The sequence below is a fragment of the Gadus macrocephalus genome, chromosome 7, assembly GCF_031168955.1.
Source record: "Gadus macrocephalus chromosome 7, ASM3116895v1".
NCBI lineage: Eukaryota > Metazoa > Chordata > Actinopteri > Gadiformes > Gadidae > Gadus > Gadus macrocephalus.
In genome coordinates this window covers 26,854,243-26,874,008 of record NC_082388.1, presented here as the reverse complement: position 1 = coordinate 26,874,008, position 19,766 = coordinate 26,854,243, and the positions used below count along the sequence as shown (strand labels likewise).

Sequence of the window (19,766 nt, the reverse complement as noted above, 5' to 3'; positions counted from 1 at the left end):
TGTCTACTGGTAGGATGGTACTGACGCTGATTGTTATTGTTTTGCTGTTACAGCTGTTACATATGATTGATATGTCTCTCTGTGGCTACAACATACAATAAGTGCGAGTGCCTTGTCATCCGTATAGGAGTGCAGGAGGCCAGGCTAGTGCTGTGGTGTCTAGCCTTGTACCCCCAGGCCCAACGCTCTGGGTTCGTAGTCGTACCCCCAATGTCCACAGTCGTGGGCCTCCTCGAGCATGCCGCCCCCTAACCCGTACCCCTGAAAATGAATCCACCGTGAGCCTCTTGTGTTAAAGGCCTCTGCTAACCTCTAGACGGGTGTGAAGCTCACAGGCTGCTGGGACTCCTGTTGGAACGTCCTCCACGTGTTTAGTCTGCAGGTCTGAAGGTCTCCTCCACCGCAGTGGAGCTGATGCGATGCAGGCCTGGATGTACAGCGCATGTGACAAATGTGGTCTCTCCAGCTTTACACAAGCACAAAGACAGTCTTCATGGCTCTGCTGCTCTCGCTCCTTCGCTCTTGCTCTCCCCCTCTCACTCTCTCCCCCTCTGTCCACTCCTCTCAAGCCTCCACACACGCACAAACATGATGCATAAGCGCGCACACACACGCACACACACACACACACACACACACACACACACACACACACACACACACACACACACACACACTGATGAAAACGCATCACAGCACCGCAAATTAATTAAATATTACTCTTTGTAATTATTATTATTATAAAGCCTGCATAATTATTTAGTAATGATATTCTTTTATTTATGTATGAGATATTTATATAACGGATGAAAATGCCGTTGCTCGCATGTCTCTCCCTTGTTCCTCTGCGTCCCGCTCCGAGCTCATCAGAGCCTCTTGGCGGCTCTCTGAGCGAGTCTCTGAGCCCCGGAGGTGACGGCTGACATGTTGCCTCCTCGGAGTTTCGGCGCGTCTCGGAGACATGTTTCAATGGTTTCTTCTCCACCTAATGGACAACAACATTTTGTAGATAAGTTAAAGACTAAACTTTGCCACTTTGCAATTTCCGCTTAAGCCAAGACAGACCGGGGGTTTACCCGGGTAAAAAAATTAGGCGTGGCTTATTCACCATTCTGCACTATACTCTGTTCACCTGTCCTGTTCACAGAACGCCAGCTCGTTTACCTTGTGTCTCTGTTAGAATAAACCACCTGTGGAACATTAACCACTCTCCGAGTCATACCTAGCCCGAGACGACCATACCACAAAGGATCGAATTTGGAGTCGGAATGAAGTGCCTTTTTTTATTCATTCCAGCCTTATTTACCGGTGAGTTTTAGCGTGGACTATATTTCGAGTGAGAGCGTGTGGGCCGGTGAACATGCGACTATCTCGCATTCCATCGCATATAAACAATAGGTCTAAATTACTCGCAGTTTTATCTGGTAAATATCAACTTATTCTCAAACTTTAAATGAGGACTATACACCCTGCTCCGTGGCTTGGGGCAGGGCGTGGAATGCAAGTGCCCATTTAGTCACTTTTGGTAAGCAGCACTCGCGCTGCGGGATTTTCCCGGTGGGTCGATAGTCACGGCACTTTTTTTGTATATATTGGTCCGACCGGTCCATAAAACCAGTTGATCAGCGGCCCAATCGACACTGGGCTGGGACAATCACTATCGGCGTGGGGGGTTTCCGCTCACCATCAGGGCATGTCAGGGCATGTAGCCAACTTCAGTCTGCGTGTCCTCCGGTAACTGAAGTCGACATTTAGGATTACCAGTGATCAGTGGCGTGCACAGGGGGGGGGCAGTCGCCCCCCCTTGTGGCCCAATTGTTGAAAAACACGTGCTAAAGTGCCCTCTCAGGAGCCAAAACGCGTATTAAAGGGGCCCCTTGGGAGCCAAAACGCGTGCTAAACTGCCCTCAAGTGTCCTTTCGGGAACCAAAACGTGTGCTAAACTGCCCCCTTTGAAGCCAAAACGCGTGCTAGAGTGCCCTCATTTGTATAACATATAAAACGTGTCTAAAGTGCCCTCTTCAGTGGTGAGAACGCGCTATATGTGCCCTTTTTTTCTCTTTCTGCCCCTGCCCTTCAAAAAAGTCTGTGCACGCCACTGCCAGTGATTTTAGTTATACTATTTGATCATGGTGGGAGTCAAAGTCAAAAAATATAAAAAAATCTGTGCGATGAAATCCCGCAAACAATCTTGAAAAGGAATACATTAGTGACTTTTTCGTTAATCTATGTTCTTGCTTTTCGTATTTAATCAAATAAATTCATGATATGGTACCCAAATGCATGACGGGTACCATATCTGCTCGTTGAAAATCATATAACGTCAACCGTAGCCAACCGTAGCTGTAGGCTGCTCGACGTGCTGTTTACTCTCTGAGACGATATGGCCAATCATCATCTTGTCAATTGAGAGTGAACGAGCACACGCACATTGTCAATGACTTTGCTGAACGCAAGGCGCGTCGAATGCCTTGTCAATAAAATCGAGATGAACAGTTAATGTTAGGCCTGTATACAGGTTGGGTTGCAAAATGGCATTTTAACAATTCCTCAAACAACATTTCTATCACAAAATATATGATTATAAAAGGAAAACAAATATATCAAATTAATCAAATAAAACAGTGTAAGGGTTATTATATTATGCCCCAACCAGACCATCTAATATTTCTGTTTATAATTTGCCACATACGTTCTTAGAACTTCTGATCTCTTAAAACTATCCAATATTATTGTTGGACTAGCCTACTATGGGCCCATAGTTCAGATGTGGTGCGCAGCCCGAGTGTGTATGTGTCTTTATTTAGTTGGAATCTTATAATAGATGTCATGTTTGTAGTTTAGCCTAACCAAGCCAGCCCACTTAAGGGGGCAAATCAGCTAAACTGGTGCTGGCCCCAAGCCTGGATTAACGGGGAGGGTTGGCATCAGGAAGTAAACTCTAGTAATGAGAATAGCCTATGTGTGTGTTGGGGGGGGGCATGACCCATATCTATGGCGACACATTAGTGCCATAATTCACTAATGTGATAAAAGATGCATTCCGGCGTATTATATTATTCCACACGCGTTGATATTAACTGCGCGCAAATTACCTCTGCGCGCGCAAAACAGCCTCTCGCGCGCGCAAATTACCACTGCGCGCGCAAAACAGCCTCTCGCGCGTAACAGCCTCTCGCGAACGATGTTCTGCTCTCGCGCGCGAATTTAGTTTTGGCACTATGGGGGAGGGAACCAAGGCAGGGCGGGCTTTCCTATGATTGGCCGTTTCTGAAGCGCGATATTTGATTGACAGCCCTCCTCACATTCAATTCTGAATTGTAGAGTAAATGGCTAAAACGATAGTTACGTATTGTAACTCCAGATTCTATGAGTATAGGCGCAGCCTTTTAAGTGTCGGCCTCAATGTCCTTTAAATAGCTGAAGAAAAGCTGTTTATTTGGAGCAGAACGTCCGCCGGCGCCCGACTATATATGCGAAATGCGGACGTCGTTGAGGCACGCCGCACGCGGACGTAATTGAGGCCCACGCTGTTGGTGGTCGGGGATTACAAATCTTTCAGTGCTACGGCTCACGCCTAGGGATAACCCAATAGCGATAGCCTTAAAAGGCTGCGCCTATACTCATAGAATCTAAGTTACACTACGTAACTATCGTTTCAGCCATTTACTGTACAATTCAGAATTGAATGTGAGGAGGGCTGTCAATCAAATATCGCGCTTCAGAAACGGCCAATCGTAGGAAAGCCCGCCCTGCCTTGGTTCCCTCCCCCATAGTGCCAAAACTAAATTTGCGAGCGATAGCAGAATATCATTCGCGAGAGGCTGTTACGCGCGAGAGGCTGTTACGCGCGAGAGGCTGTTTTGCGCGCGCAGTGGTAATTTGCGCACGCGAGAGGCTGTTTTGAGCGAGCAGAGGTAATTTGCGCGCACGCAGAGATCATTTGCGCGCTCGCAGTTAATATCTACGCGTGTGGAATAATATAATACGCCCGAATGCATCTTTTATCACATTAGTGAATTATGGCACTAATGTGTCACCATACATATCTGCCACAGGGCATGACCCATATCTGCCACAGGGCCCTTTATAAAGTTGTTCCGCCACTGATAAGTACGCCGACAGTACCCTTATGCTAGGCCGGGGTTTAAGCCGGATGGCGAAAACCGCCGCAGCTACGTAAGCAAGGCATCGTGACCTCATAGCACCCAGACACAGTGTAGCCTGCTAATATATCCAAGGAGAAGGAAGAACGCAACACAATAAAGAAAGAGTAACAATGTAGGACGTCCAAGAAGGAAGGCAAACTTCTGTGTGACATTTTCTTCGATAGAAGAATCGCCCTTGTCCATAAATACCTCACGGGTACTGTGTTTGTTTGTTATTATCCCCATGTCGCACGCTAAGCTAATAGTTTGAATTCTTGGCCAAGTCTAATAAAGGAGCCTCCTTTATTAGACTTCTAATAAAGTCTAATAAAGGAGCCTCCTTTATTAGACTTGGCCAAGAATTCAAACTAGATAATCAACCTCCTTATCTGTATTAGCTTCATTACAATTGTATTGAGCCTGGCTGTGTCTTAGCCTCAATTAAATGCTTCATTGTTTATTTGGTAGGCCTATCGTTTAATGTCTGTCCATGTCAGGTCTACATCTTTCCCTTGATTACTACGTGTTCATTCAGGTTAATTACTTCAAAGATAAGATTGTTCAAAGGTTCATATTGATGTCCCTATATTCTTTGTTATAGATACAGTTAGACACCCTCTCTCTTTCATCTACAGTTGGCGTAGGCCTATTTGTTGACCCGTGCAACGTCACCCATCAGGGCAAAGCAACGACGTACAACATCTCAAACCCTAAGAGCAATCCAACGTGTGGATACACCTGGGTTGATTTTAAAGTAAGTAAAACATTTATTAAAGTGGATTATTGAATGATTGTGATTGATATAAAAATGAGTAGCTGAATGTTTTATTAAATGAGTTTAATAGCCTATTGTTTTATTGGCATTATGTTGACGTAACAATTATAATTTTTAACCCCACGATTATATCATGGGGTTAAATTCCTCTTAATCCACAACATTTTGAAGGCATGAAACTATTTAAGTGAATACAGTGCTGTCAATCATGTCTAAAAGCCCTACACATTCCTCCTGTATGCTTGAACTACAGGAAGTACTGGCAACTGCTGAAGAACCCAATAATGGAGGTACATCCTCATCTCACCGCTCTCTCACTTTGCTTGGATGCCGGAAGAACGTTTCTGTGATGACTAATTGCCCTCCGAAGGTAAGAGAACCGTAGTCCCTGAACTCCATTCAGATAGGAAGCCCTGTGCATTGTGGTCTTCTCTGAATGTTTTCTGTAGCTGGTACTGAGCCAATCCCCGCACAGTGTTTAAATATGGTTAAAAAAAAACACTTCTGATGCAAAACTTTTAGTGAGTCTGATTTCCAAACATTTGTATCATATCCTCACAACATAGCCACTCTTATCAGGATTGTTCCTTTTTTCATGAGTAGCCTATTCATTAAAATAAGAAATATATTTGTGATATTGCTACTTCTGTGTAACCATGGACCAACCTGGTCCTCCGAGCTCACATAAGGTTTCTCTCTTCAGGTTTAGCGGGCCTATTGTTGAAAAGTAGGATGTAAGGCTATGTTATCGCAATGTTGCTGACCACTTGTTTTTTAATCCGACAAAAGCCTTGTAAGGACAGTTCCTCTGCGTCTCTCTCATAGATCGCTCCATCTTTCAACGTCTTTGTTTAATACGACTGCATCACCTTCTCTCACATGATCAGCAGCTCCCGATTTCACTTTCTCTCAAGTTAGAAGTTAACTGATCAAGATATCGTTGCTTTGTCTCTGTGGAGACAGCGCAACCCCCCCCCCCCCCCCCCCCCCGCAACCGTGGCGCCGTCGCATTTACAACAGAATGAAACCCAATAAACCGCCAATGTGTGCAGGGTTCAGGAGGGTAAATTGGGGTGCTAGCTCAAGCAGGCAATTTACCTCGGGCAGTGCAAAAGCGCGGACCGTGCTGGGAAAGAGGCGCGCATAAAAACGGCAGTGTAAAAAAACGCTCAGTGAGAGAGGGCTGTATCTCAGTAGAACGGCTCCAAATAAGCAACAAAGTCAGTTAAGTGCCTATTGTGCTCTCCGTGTTGTTCTCCATCGTTGTTCTACTAAGCTGCGGACGCTTGGTGATAACGTAATACGACGTGAAGACGTATGTACAAGAGGCAACCGTACTCAGGCCCAGTTGAGATTGCCGAGTGTGAGGGGGGCGGGGGGGGGGGGGGGGCGGCACACAATCGTACTTGAGTACGGTACAGGGCGACTTTGCCTAGTGTGAGTGCGCCCTGAATAAGGAGGTATTGACGTCAGCTAGAAGCCATCAATGCTACTGAATCTGTTCTACACCTTCCAAACTGCAACACTACCAAATGGAAGATACATCTGTGAAACGCATCGACTCAGACTCACCTCGGGCTCCAAAATCTTCGCTGTCAGAACAGTTAGGATGATCATAGAACCAAGGGCCAGGCTCTACATCCTCTGAGCCAGTGGTTCAAGAAGGTGTTTCAAGAGTTGACTTGAAGAGTTTACTTCCTGTAAATCCCATGTTCCTTTTCTCCTCTCATTGTAGCACTACAGAACCTTCTGCCTCCTCCGTGAGTTTATTTTTATGCTTGATTATTATCAGTGCGAAACATAAATATTTAATTTAATTAATGTATTTTTGCTTAAAATATTATTCCACTGTAAACATCATTTTGATGTCAATATTATATTTTCCCAAAACAATTTCCTGTTAATCCAACACAGTCTCACTCCGAGAACGTCAAATACCGACTGTTGGCAAAGGCCCTTTAACGTCGGAGACTGGCGGGAAAGGTACCCTTTTTAGTCGGTCGGTGACGGTAAAGGTACCCTTCGGCGTCTTCTGCATACGGAATGGGGGGTGCCTCACTACGTCTCTAATAGACGCTGTGAGCATCTTTCCTATTGGATAGTTTTTAGGATATTCTTCTGTGAATATGGCGGACATACTTTTTATCCTGGGTGGAAAATATGATATTTTAGCATAGTTATACCATTAAAAGTGTTTATGTAAACATTTTTAGCGAGAAATGTGCATTTTACTTTCATAATCCTCGTTCGGCGAATGTGAAGGATGTTTGGTTTGATAGATATGACGAAGAATATTTCATCGGGCGATAATGGCCGGCGTACAGGCATCCCGGGCTCACGAAAATAGGTGACACTGTCACGTTATTTAATCTATTGAAACGTGATCAGGTACACGTATTTTCTAAATGTTCGTGTCAAAAAGCAAAATTTTCAAACTCATGCATATCAATTGGAAGTATTTGTCGTGATTTGTCACTAAGCACGACTTCCATCTAAGGTTCTGTCCGGGAGCTTTCTCCCTATTGTCCCTTAAGGAGCTCCGTACAGAACATTTATTGTTAAAAATTGTCTGTGATAACTAGGGATGGGAATCGAGAACCGGTTCTTGTTCAGAACCGGTTCCGAGTCAACCGATTCCTTGGAATCGTTAGCAAGCCTGCTTAACGATTCCGCTTATCGGTTCCGGTCGCGGCTAATGTGTCGTGACGTCACACACACGCTGCTTTGATTTGGTTCAGAACGCAGCAAACATGTCGCTGCCGAGGAAGAATCGCATTGTGCGTTCAAACCAAACGCGACGGGGCGACAAGATCCCATACAAAGTGAACGTAGAGACGCGTATAAGGGCGAGTTTGTCGCGGGAGAAAACCGGCGACAAGTTTTTGTCGTGATGACAGCCAATCAGCGTTCAACTGAGTGACATGTGTAACGTAACAGCCAATCAGCGTTCAGCCGTCAAACTCAGTGCAGTGCAGTCCGGGTGAACCGCGGAATGGAGGAGAAAGTGATTGTTGCAGTTTGCGACTCCCGGATCTCTATATATAATAGTATATAATATATTATATACTATATTATAATTGTATATATAATATCACGGCCAACAGCTCTGTCGCCTCCGGATGGCCGTAGCGTGGGGAGCTCTCATAGGGATTGGGCTTCTCAGGGTTTGTTTACCGGCATTGCTATGGTTTCCGGTCTTGTGTGTTCCAACGGTTTATTAGGTAGGCCCATCTAATAAATCTCTGTCTAATCAATGCTTCATTTTGTTTACGTCAGTTTAATTTTGTTACAAGTTGAATGCAAATGAGCACTGTTAGAATTCCAAAAGGCACAAGCTCTTACTTGGCTGTTTTCAGCCTGTGTTTTTAGTTGTATGGCACATAATGATGGCATTTGGTTTGAAAATGTACAATTTCCTAATACTAGAAGCACTTCTGATCAGATATTAAAGAGATGTAATGCAAACAAACACATTTATACTTATTTTCTCACCCAATGAGAATCGATAAGAGAATCGATAAGGAATCGGATCGATAAGCAGAATCGGAATCGGAATCGTGAAATTCTTATCAATTCCCATCCCTAGTGATAACTAAGAATATGACAGCTTTTCCAGTCTCACCAATATGCGCACAGATCGCACGGTTTGACGCTTTCAAAATGCGTGCAGTAGGCCTACATACGCCAAATGACCATTTTGTGTGCATACGATACGCAAAACCCAGCATTAACTACTGTGGAGGGCGGATACGTCCATTTCGCATGCATATGATACGCAAAACCCAGCATTAACTGAATGGGAGATGCAATATTTTAGGACAGATTCACCATTAAACGTGTTTCTAATGATATTTCTAGCAAGAAATGTACTTTTCCCTTGAATAATCCTCAGTCAGTGAATGTGTATGATCTTTATTAATCTTTATTATCTGAATGGGAAATGCAGCTCACGTGTTTCCTGCTTTTGTGTTATTAAACCGTTACTTTATGTAACTTTTAATGATATCATCTTGTTAGAAACACGTTATCTGAGAGCCAACCCAGTCGCCAAAAGCATACGTTGACGGTGTACGTTTTCGTGAACACTGGATTACGTCGCATTTCAACATAAAATAGCGTGTTATACACACACACACACACACACACACACACACACACACACACACACACACACACACACACACACACACACACACACACACACACACACTGCATTTCGCTGCCAAATAAAGAAATACTAAGGCAGAATAAAGAATAAATTAATTCATTATCATTCAACTTCAACATGCGTTATTACAGTATAGTGGTGGAGGGATGACGAATGTTGGCCAACCCGGAAGTGAGCGTCGCCCTGGGTTCCCTTGACAAAAAGCCAACGGGTTTTTCCATTTGATTTTGGATTATTGCAGAAAAATTAGCATCTTTGAAGCACCTCCTCAAAAACTGAAAATAAATAAAAATAACTGTGCTCCAAAGAAAGAAATGTAAACCAATGCATTCCGAATGGGAGTGTTTCTCAGATTTTTCCATGCTACACAGAACGAAATGTAAACCCATGCAAATAAAGACTTCATGGTCCTAATCATTTAAATATCATTAATCTCCTGAGGGTGGTATTCTATTTTTTTCAACGGGGCTGAATCCAGTCACTTGACCGTCATGGTTGCTATGGTGGTTGCTATCCACCAGCCCCTCTAATCCTTACATGGCTCTAAAAACCACGCGGCAAATGAGCTGCCGTAAATTGTGTTGTTTTTGTCGTAAACTAGGGTCCGATGGTTAAAAAATAGACGGATATTCCAAGGTATCCTTAAAAGGCAGCTTGGATGTTTTTATTTTCTGCAGTTTAGACTTCTTCTATAACCTATTTTTGAAAGCAAATCACCAAGCTCATTGATTTAACGAGGCAGGGTTATTTGAAACAATTTATTAAATAAATATTTATGAGAGGTCATTCCTTCTCCTGAGTTTTCTTCCTATTTATGTCTAGTGTACAACCCTACTGTCCACAAGCATCACCCCCCCCTCCCCATATGGATTTGGAGAATTGTTGCCACGTCCCAGTGGTGGAGGTATCATATATATGAAAGAGGGCATTCAATTATACTACAATGATCAATTAGGAGGCCGAAGCCCTAAAGGAAGTGATGCAATAGGTGACTGGGTCGACGACATTTAAGTAAGCTTTACTTTGAGGTCTCTTATATATCAAAGGGGGTCTCAAAGGACGCATACGCTTCAACCTGTGGCTCCAGCCCTACAGGAAATGACTCAGCAAGTGCTCCATCTCGTTGCACCTGCACCCAGCGGCTCGCTTGCAAGATTTTGGCCTGAAGTTATTCCCAGACCTACACCGTAGCCATCCAACCTGCATATCTGAGAATCAGGCCTCTCTTTAATAATGACAAAATGTATGAGAGAAATACACATTAACTTTTGACTCATAAGCGGCGTGGTGCCGGCTCCTTTTGACCTTTTGACCCCAGACTTCAAAAACGTGGCCACAGGCCAGCTGTGACTACACACCTTAAGCCACAAATGTACACCTCCATCCCACAAAAAATGGGGACTAGAAACTAACCTCTGTCTTATGTACATTTACTGTACTGTGGGAGGTCACGCCCCTTTTCCGGCCTTTTCGAGATAGCTAGGGATGCTAAAATGTTTACACACATTTCCCGGGGCCCCGAGAACGACATATCCGAGATTTGGAGTTCTAGCCCTTAGAGAAAAAAAGTTTTCCCAAATGGACTGTCATTTGGACAAAGCCCCTCAGAAGTGTTACCTGCAAGACCTAATGGTTCAGAATGTGGTGGAAAAACAGTTTTTGAGATAGGAAGGTCCTACCGCCCTGAAATTTGAATACCTTATTCTAAGGCCTAACTGGGACCCCCACACCGAAACTTGGCCCGGTCGGACCCCGAGGGCCGGAATGGGGGGCCCTTCCTGCCCTAAACTTGGCCCAGTCGGACCCCGAGTGCCGGAAGGGGGGGCCTGGACTTTCATAATCCTCGCTTGGTGACTGTAAAGGATGTTTGGTCGGATGTTATGACGAAGAATCATAATGTGAATGTGAATATTCTATAAATGTCTTGATATCATCTTTCGTCTCAACACTTCTGCTGCAGCCGCTTAAAGTCTCACTCCGAGAACCTTAAAATATGAATCAATTCATTAGAAGTATGAAAATATCTTCCCGGTTACGTAACGGGGCAAACAAGGTGTCCTTTGACATCTACGTTTCGAGGCGATTGCAACAGTGCCACACATGATCATATTTGAATATGTTTCGGGGTAGTAATTAGCTGTCGATTTTGGAGGCCTTTATCAATAATGACCAGCTATAGATTTGCTTCCCGATGGAGATTTTTGACAAATTACATGTTATTTAGCATCTACACGTTAAGCTGAGTCCAATGAGATCAAGCTCGCCCTCTTGCTACACCGAGATCATGTCCTAGACCTAGGTGTACCATGTAAAATACATGTTACCATTTTCTAGAGTGTCATGCTTGGTGTCATTGGACTCAACTCAACGTGTAGAGGCTAAATAACATGTCATTTGTCACAAATTTCTATCGGGAAGCAAATCAATAGCTGCTCATTATTGATTAAGGCCTCCAATTTCGACAGCTAATTACTACCATTAAACATGTTCGAATATGCTCATGTGTGGCACCGTTGCAATCGCCTGGAAGCGTAGATGTCAAAGGACACCTTGTTTGCCCCGTTACGTAACCGGGAAGATATTTTCATACTTCTAATGAATTGATTGAGACTTTAAGCGGCTGCAGCAGAAGTGTTGAGACGAAAGATGATATCAAGACATTTATAGAATATTCACATTCACATTATGATTCTTCGTCATAACATCCGACCAAACATCCTTTACAGTCACCAAGCGAGGATTATGAAAGTCCAGGCCCCCCCTTCCGGCACTCGGGGTCCGACTGGGCCAAGTTTAGGGCAGGAAGGGCCCCCCATTCCGGCCCTCGGGGTCCGACCGGGCCAAGTTTCGGTGTGGGGGTCCCAGTTAGGCCTTAGAATAAGGTATTCAAATTTCAGGGCGGTAGGACCTTCCTATCTCAAAAACTGTTTTTCCACCACATTCTGAACCATTAGGTCTTGCAGGTAACACTTCTGAGGGGCTTTGTCCAAATGACAGTCCATTTGGGAAAACTTTTTTTCTCTAAGGGCTAGAACTCCAAATCTCGGATATGTCGTTCTCGGGGCCCCGGGAAATGTGTGTAAACATTTTAGCATCCCTAGCTATCTCGAAAAGGCCGGAAAAGGGGCGTGACCTCCCACAGTACAGTAAATGTACATAAGACAGAGGTTAGTTTCTAGTCCCCATTTTTTGTGGGATGGAGGTGTACCGTTGTTCTCCCTCTTACGCCACCGGGAAGATATTTACATGCTTTTGATTGACTAATGAATTGATTCAGCTATTCCCCCAGAAGTCTGGGGTCAAAAGGTCAAAAGGAGCCGGCACCACGCCGCTTATGAGTCAAAAGTTAATGTGTATTTCTCTCATACATTTTGTCATTATTAAAGAGAGGCCTGATTCTCAGATATGCAGGTTGGATGGCTACGGTGTAGGTCTGGGAATAACTTCAGGCCAAAATCTTGCAAGCGAGCCGCTGGGTGCAGATGCAACGAGATGGAGCACTTGCTGAGTCATTTCCTGTAGGGCTGGAGCCACAGGTTGAAGCGTATGCGTCCTTTGAGACCCCCTTTGATATATAAGAGACCTCAAAGTAAAGCTTATTTAAATGTCGTCGACCCAGTCACCTATTGCATCACTTCCTTTAGGGCTTCGGCCTCCTAATTGATCATTGTAGTATAATTGAATGCCCTCTTTCATATATATGATACCTCCACCACTGGGACGTGGCAACAATTCTCCAAATCCATATGGGGAGGGGGGGGTGATGCTTGTGGACAGTAGGGTTGTACACTAGACATAAATAGGAAGAAAACTCAGGAGAAGGAATGACCTCTCATAAATATTTATTTAATAAATTGTTTCAAATAACCCTGCCTCGTTAAATCAATGAGCTTGGTGTTTTGCTTTCAAAAATAGGTTATAGAAGAAGTCTAAACTGCAGAAAATAAAAACATCCAAGCTGCCTGTTAAGGATACCTTGGAATATCCGTCTATTTTTTAACCATCGGACCCTAGTTTACGACAAAAACAACACAATTTACGGCAGCTCATTTGCCGCGTGGTTTTTAGAGCCATGTAAGGATTAGAGGGGCTGGTGGATAGCAACCACCATAGCAACCATGACGGTCAAGTGACTGGATTCAGCCCCGTTGAAAAAAATAGAATACCACCCTCAGGAGATTAATGATATTTAAATGATTATGACCATGAAGTCTTTATTTGCATGGGTTTACATTTCGCTCTGTGTATCATGGAAAAATCGGAGAAACACTCCCATTCGGAATGCATTGGTTTACATTTCTTTCTTTGGAGCACAGTTATTTTTATTTATTTTCAGTTTTTGAGGAGGTGCTTCAAAGATGCTAATTTTTCTGCAATAATCCAAAATCAAATGGAAAAACCTGTTGGCTTTTTGTCAAGGGAACCCAGGGCGACGCTCACTTCCGGGTTGGCCAACATTCGTCATCCCTCCACCACTATACTGTAATAACGCATGTTGAAGTTGAATGATAATGAATTAATTTATTCTTTATTCTGCCTTAGTATTTCTTTATTTGGCAGCGAAATGCAGTGTGTGTGTGTGTGTGTGTGTGTGTGTGTGTGTGTGTGTGTGTGTGTGTGTGTGTGTGTGTGTGTGTGTGTGTGTGTGTGTGTGTGTGTGTGTGTGTGTGTGTGTGTGTGTGTGTGTGTGTGTGACACGCTATTTTATGTTGAAATGCGACGTAATCCAGTGTTCACGAAAACGTACACTGTCAACGTATGCTTTTGGCGACTGGGTTGGCTCTCAGATATACGTGTTTCTAACAAGATGATATCATTAAAAGTTACATAAAGTAACGGTTTAATAACACAAAAGCAGGAAACACGTGAGCTGAATTTCCCATTCAGATAATAAAGATTAATAAAGATCATACACATTCACTGACTGAGGATTATTCAAGGGAAAAGTACATTTCTCGCTAGAAATGTCATTAGAAACACGTTTAATGGTGAATCTGTCCTAAAATATTGCATCTCCCATTCAGTTAATGCTGGGTTTTGCGTATCATATGCATGCGAAATGGACGTATCCGCCCTCCACAGTAGTTATGGTCATTTGGCGTATGTAGGCCTACTGCACGCATTTTGAAAGCGTCAAACCGTGCGATCTGTGCGCATATTGGTGAGACTGGAAAAGCTGTCATATTCTTAGTTATCACAGACAATTTTTAACAATAAATGTTCTGTACGGAGCTCCTTAAGGGACAATAGGGAGAAAGCTCCCGGACGGAACCTTAGATGGAAGTCGTGCTTAGTGACAAATCACGACAAATACTTCCAATTGATATATGCATGAGTTTGAAAATTGTGCTTTTTGACACGAACATTTAGAAAATACGTGTACCTGATCACGTTTCAATAGATTAAATAATGTGACAGTGTCACCTATTTTCGTGAGCCCGGGATGCCTGTACGCCGGCCATTATCGCCCGATGAAATATTCTTCGTCATATCTATCAAACCAAACATCCTTCACATTCGCCGAACGAGGATTATGAAAGTAAAATGCACATTTCTCGCTAAAAATATTTACATAAACACTTTTAATGGTATAACTATGCTAAAATATCATATTTTCCACCCAGGATAAAAAGTATGTCCGCCATTTTCACAGAAGAATATCCTAAAAACTATCCAATAGGAAAGATGCTCACAGCGTCTATTAGAGACGTAGTGAGGCACCCCCCATTCCGTATGCAGAAGACGCCGAAGGGTACCTTTACCGTCACCGACCGACTAAAAAGGATACCTTTCCCGTCAGTCACCGACGCTAAAGGGCCTTTGCCAACAGTCGGTTGACGTTCTCGGAGTGAGACTGTGTTGGTTAATCTGATGTGTTGATGGAACCAATTTCTTGGGGATAAAATGAGTATAGAGTTGATTTATTTGAATGGTTGGTTTTAAGTTTTAGTTAATGTTTATTTTGCATGTTTATTTCAACAGCTAACTGCCCTGCTGCACCAGAACCTCAAGGTAGGGATGCATTATCTTCACTAACTCCACAAATGGCAACATGCAAACCTATTGTCTTCTGTCTTAGTTATCTGGTAGATTACGAATGTCTACAATATATATATAGAATCAAACTAGGCCATATGTGGTCGGTATTTGTTTTTATTTTAAATGTTTTTTCTTTTTATACTGAACTTTGGTTGTTAATGTTGTTTGGTCATCTAATGTGTTGACCTGAAGTATTTTAAGGGCTGTACAATTAACTTGACCTGTCAGTATTGTACTTCTACAGCTAAAATGATGAAATGAATATAGTTTAATTATTTGAATATTTACTTTTCAAGTTTTAGTTATTGTTTTCCTTGCATGTTTATTTCAACAGCTAACTTCACTGCTGCACCAGAACCTCCAGGTAGGGATGCATTATTTTCATCAACTCCACAAATGGCAACATGTGAACCTAATGTGGTCATAATTTGTTTATGTTTTAAATGTTTTCCCTTTTTCTACTGAACTTTGCTTGTTTTTGTTGTTTGGTCATCTAATGTTCAACTGAAGTATTTTGAGGGATGTACAATTAACTTGACCAGTCAGAATTGTACTTCTACAGCTAATCCCACCGACAAATCTTAAACTAATTGTTTGTCAGAAACGTTCATTTCATGAGCAAATGTTTTTTTCCTGAATACAATCGTTTGCTGTTGATTATTATTCTTCTCTAATTCTTCTCTATGGCGGTCAAAGCAGTATAGTATATTAACCCTGAATTCCAAAGCAAAACTTTGATTTACCTCATTAAATTAGAACGATCTGTAGTGTTTGCCAAACCTAAACCAAGATATTCAACACCCGTATCTGTAGATTAATTTGAAATATAGTCAGCAATTTCACAGACATCATATGGGTACAACAGAGTTAAGAAAACCCTGTTGGGGGAGGCTGAGTGTGTTAGCCATTAGTTTCTGGTCTAACTATGCGTTGATTCAGATTCAGAGGCTTTGTCAATGACCCTTCAATGTATTTCTGCTTGTAGAACACATTGACCCCATAATCAACAGCAGCCTGGCTCTGGCTGTAGTCTTGACTCCAGGGGGCATTGCATGGACTGTGGTCGGGACTGTTGGGGTCATTGCGATGGTCATTGCGGTGGTCATTGCGTTGATCTGCTGCAGAAGGAAAGAAAACAGGTATTACAAACAACGTTTTTGATTACAGTCAAATGTCCTCATTGTCGCAGGCTCAGCCAGTAATTATGAACCTTCCTCCCCCAATCAATCAATGTGCAATTCAGTAATACGCTGCTGGCTAAACAATATTTTCACTTATATCGCCATATTTTGTTAGCCTGGTACTACCAGACTCTCGCACTACATTTCATTTGTGCAGAGAGTCTGGACCTACTCAATTGACAAATGTTAACTCACTTGAAGGCGGGTCTGTTGAAGTTTAAAACTATTGGATCTGCCCAGTGCCACTCAGGATCTGCCAAAACCAATCACTAGCGTTGCGCGCAGGCTGTAAGCAAACCAAACACTGTGCGTGAGGATGTCCGTCTAAGAGAGCTGACTTTAACGTCATTGTTCTCAACCGCTCCGTCTGTTCGCTGTTTGGACGCAGAAAATTTGGACAGAGAAATCCCACTAACATACCGCAGACCCAGTCGTAGTACTGATTGAAATTCAAATTGAGCGGAAGTACTAACATTTTGCCTCTTTACTGTGAATCTAATGTGTGTGATTGTAAGCCTACATATATTCTTCTGGATGTTCAGTGTGGCTGTTTGAAACCCATATTATGAGGGGTCGAACAATATTATTGTGCTCTAGTGCATTGAAGAATCTTCAGCAGTTGATTACTGAATTGAATATGGATTAAACACCCGATAGAGCCCAGGACTACATAGTGTAGTGAAATGTATGCACAGAGCGAACGATAGAAAGATCAACAATAGGCTGATGTGGTCTGACTGGTTACTGTTGATTTACTGTTGAAGCAGATTCTGTTGATAGTAGGACTTTGCCACACAATGTCTTATGGATAACATAGTAAACGGTAACTTGAGATTATTGTGCACCACACAATTTTTGAATAAATTATTCTTTTTCATAGATTTTTTTTCCTTAGAATTATACATTTTGATATGGTTTAAATATTTACCTGATGGTTATTCATGATGATGCCATTTTTTCACTTTCTAATGATAGTTTGTTCGAGCGGTTCAAGAGAGCGTGTTCTTCCAACGAACCACAAAGCGGAAGGGGAGCAGATGGAAGACCAGAAGATACACCGATGCTAGACGTTTAGACACGAGACAAGGTCGAGCTCTATTGGCTGTGGAAGCTGGCAGACTCTTAATGCTGTACCAGAGTGTGCACTTTGGAGTGATTTTGGTCCAGGAACACAGAAACAGGATCATGTATAAATCTGAATAGCATGAATAGTATAAATCTATACAAATATGAATATTATATTATTATATACTAGACAAAGTATTATTATTATTATTATTATTATTATTATTATTATTATTAAGTGGAGTGAGTTAGAATGTTCAAATGAAAACAATAATATAAATCCAGTGGTTGTGATTGCTGATCAACATGGGAGGCATATGTACTGAAGCTGTGGAAGCTCTTCATGCTGCACCAGGGTGTGCACTTTGGAGTCACGTGCATATAAATGGATATTATTATCGATTTGAATTTTGTACTCGATACTCCTCTTTCTCACACTCTCTCTCTCTTTCTCTCGAATATTGCATTTAATTTACGACCATGGACTTATAAAAAAATCTATACAGTATATGTTATACAAAAATTCTAAAATATATTTCAAACTCAATATACCCAACTATATATATATTTTAACAGGATCAAGATAATCAACCTTATTAGATATAAATACATGTTATTCTCCTGTCTCTTTGATTTCTGGATGGATTATGTATACGGTTAAGGGTTCAGCATGGGCTGTGTTCTTGAGACATTTGCAAGGGGGCGTTTCTTTAATCTTCCGATGTGGCGTGATGATGACTCATAGAAGGGAAGTTACTAACCACAGAAACGTCAGCATGTGGTTCAACTCTGATTGTTCTTTGCTTCATAAATAAATTGGCTTGACTTGCAAATGATCTCAGTCTTGCACTTCTTACAATCTCTGCACAATATACAATGTTATGAACAACGAAACACATGACTACATTAATACATTTAAGTAAGGAAGATTAGTTGGTATAGTGCAAACAATAAATAATTAAGATTGATCATTTGAAATGTTTAACAAGACATTTAAATTGAATAGGCCATGTTAATAATATTTTGAGTATTTTGTGACTATGAGCAACAATGTTAGCCTGAAATCCATACGAAAGTCATGCTAAATGGTCAATGTTCAGATGACTTAATGCAGAAGGGTCAATATTACGTCAATAGTATGATGTAGCAGGCCTTTTCCTCTTCTTTCCTGAGCTTTAGCATATTGCATTCTTAGGTCACACAGCACGCACTACTACACAACATTTGACCATGTATCTTATCAATTTAACAGTGACTGCTGCAACAGAGTCAAGAAAACACCAGGTGCTACCTCATTTTAAGTGTCTGGTCTGGTATGTTAATCCAGTATATAGTAAGATAGTCCCGTTAGTCCTTCATGGTCTCGTTGCCAGCTTCGTTGCTCTTACCATGTCCCACACAAATCCACCAAAGTAGGAGAATAATCATCTGCAACAGCAGATGATTCAAAATGAACACTGAAGGTTTGATGGTCCAACGTGGGAATAGTTAAGTATGGTTACTAAAAATGTAAGAAGAATGTCAACTATTGTCATGTGTTCAATGAATAAAGATGACATTGTTGTTATTAATGAAAGTGTGTGTGTCCGTTTACGGTTATGGACAGAAGAGCACCTGACAGGAGAAGAAACATCCTTGTTGAAAAGAGTAAGCATAGAAAACTAGTTCAACTACATTTGCATTTAGGACATTTAGCAGACGCTTTTATCCAGAGCGACTAACAATAAGACCCTTTGTCAGAAGAAAGAGAACCAACAATCCATACCTATTTCTTTAGCCCTTTAATCCCAGTTAGTTCATCCCAGTTAGAGTCTGAAGGGCTTCAGAGGCCGGCCCGCCCCGAGCAGAACCCATCCTCCTGCATGTTGGGTATGAATCTCTCTCTGTACCGTAGAACTCTTCGACCAGGACTCATCCCGGTCTCTCTCTCCAGGGGCCCCCATCCCGTGAGGCTCCCAGCCCTGGCTGAGGTTCAGCCCCTACCACACCCCCCCTCCCTCCAGGGGGCCCCTGACCTCCGGGCCCCCGCCCCCCCGCGGGTCTTGACCCAGCGAGGGAAGCGGCTCAGGGCCGGAGCTGGTAGACTGGACCACCTCTGAACTCCTAGTGACCGAGAGTGACCGAGAGTGACTACCTCTACCCCTATCTTTACCTTCTACAGGTAGGGGAGCGAGGGCGGGACTTCAGTCACATGGGTATAGAGGTGAGAGTGAGGGCGGGACTTCAGTCACATGGGTATAGAGGTGAGAGTGAGGGCGGGACTTCAGTCACATGGGTATAGCGGTCAGAGTGAGGGCGGGACTTCAGTCACATGGGTATAGCGGTCAGAGTGAGGGCGGGACTTCAGCCACATGGGTATAGCGGTGAGAGTGAGGGCGGGACTTCAGTCA

General features: G+C 42.8%; 1 protein-coding gene and 2 long non-coding RNA genes across 3 annotated transcripts in view; 1 reads left to right on the top strand and 2 right to left on the bottom strand.

Moving 5' to 3' along the window:
- The window catches only part of LOC132461081 (uncharacterized), a 5,531-nt gene extending 630 nt beyond the window's left edge, over positions 1 to 4,901 (bottom strand). Inside the window, exons 1-2 of the long non-coding RNA XR_009526507.1 lie at positions 4,782 to 4,901; positions 1 to 1,297 (exon numbers count right to left, since the gene is read on the bottom strand). The exon at positions 1 to 1,297 is cut by the window's left edge and continues 630 nt beyond it. This is a non-coding gene — a long non-coding RNA (uncharacterized LOC132461081). The remainder of the gene's footprint in view (positions 1,298 to 4,781) is intronic.
- LOC132461082 (uncharacterized) overlaps positions 1 to 19,766 on the bottom strand; it is a 67,585-nt gene that overhangs the window by 19,028 nt on the left and 28,791 nt on the right. The window lies entirely within an intron of this gene.
- LOC132461072 (uncharacterized) lies at positions 1,173 to 18,209 on the top strand. The gene is made up of 8 exons (XM_060056148.1): positions 1,173 to 1,297; positions 4,782 to 4,902; positions 5,177 to 5,293; positions 6,659 to 6,683; positions 15,074 to 15,103; positions 15,465 to 15,494; positions 16,116 to 16,269; positions 17,287 to 18,209. Exons 1-8 carry the CDS (start codon positions 1,269 to 1,271, stop codon positions 17,384 to 17,386), a joined length of 606 nt encoding a protein of 201 aa, XP_059912131.1. The 5' UTR covers positions 1,173 to 1,268; the 3' UTR covers positions 17,387 to 18,209.

Coding starts and splice junctions, on each gene's coding strand:
- LOC132461072 (XM_060056148.1), top strand. CDS start 1,269: ATGAAGTGCCTTTTTTTATTCATTCCAGC. Junction 5,294..6,658: donor TGACTAATTGCCCTCCGAAG/GTAAGAGAACCG, acceptor CTCTCATTGTAG/CACTACAGAACCTTCTGCCT. Junction 15,495..16,115: donor TGCTGCACCAGAACCTCCAG/GTAGGGATGCAT, acceptor TTCTGCTTGTAG/AACACATTGACCCCATAATC.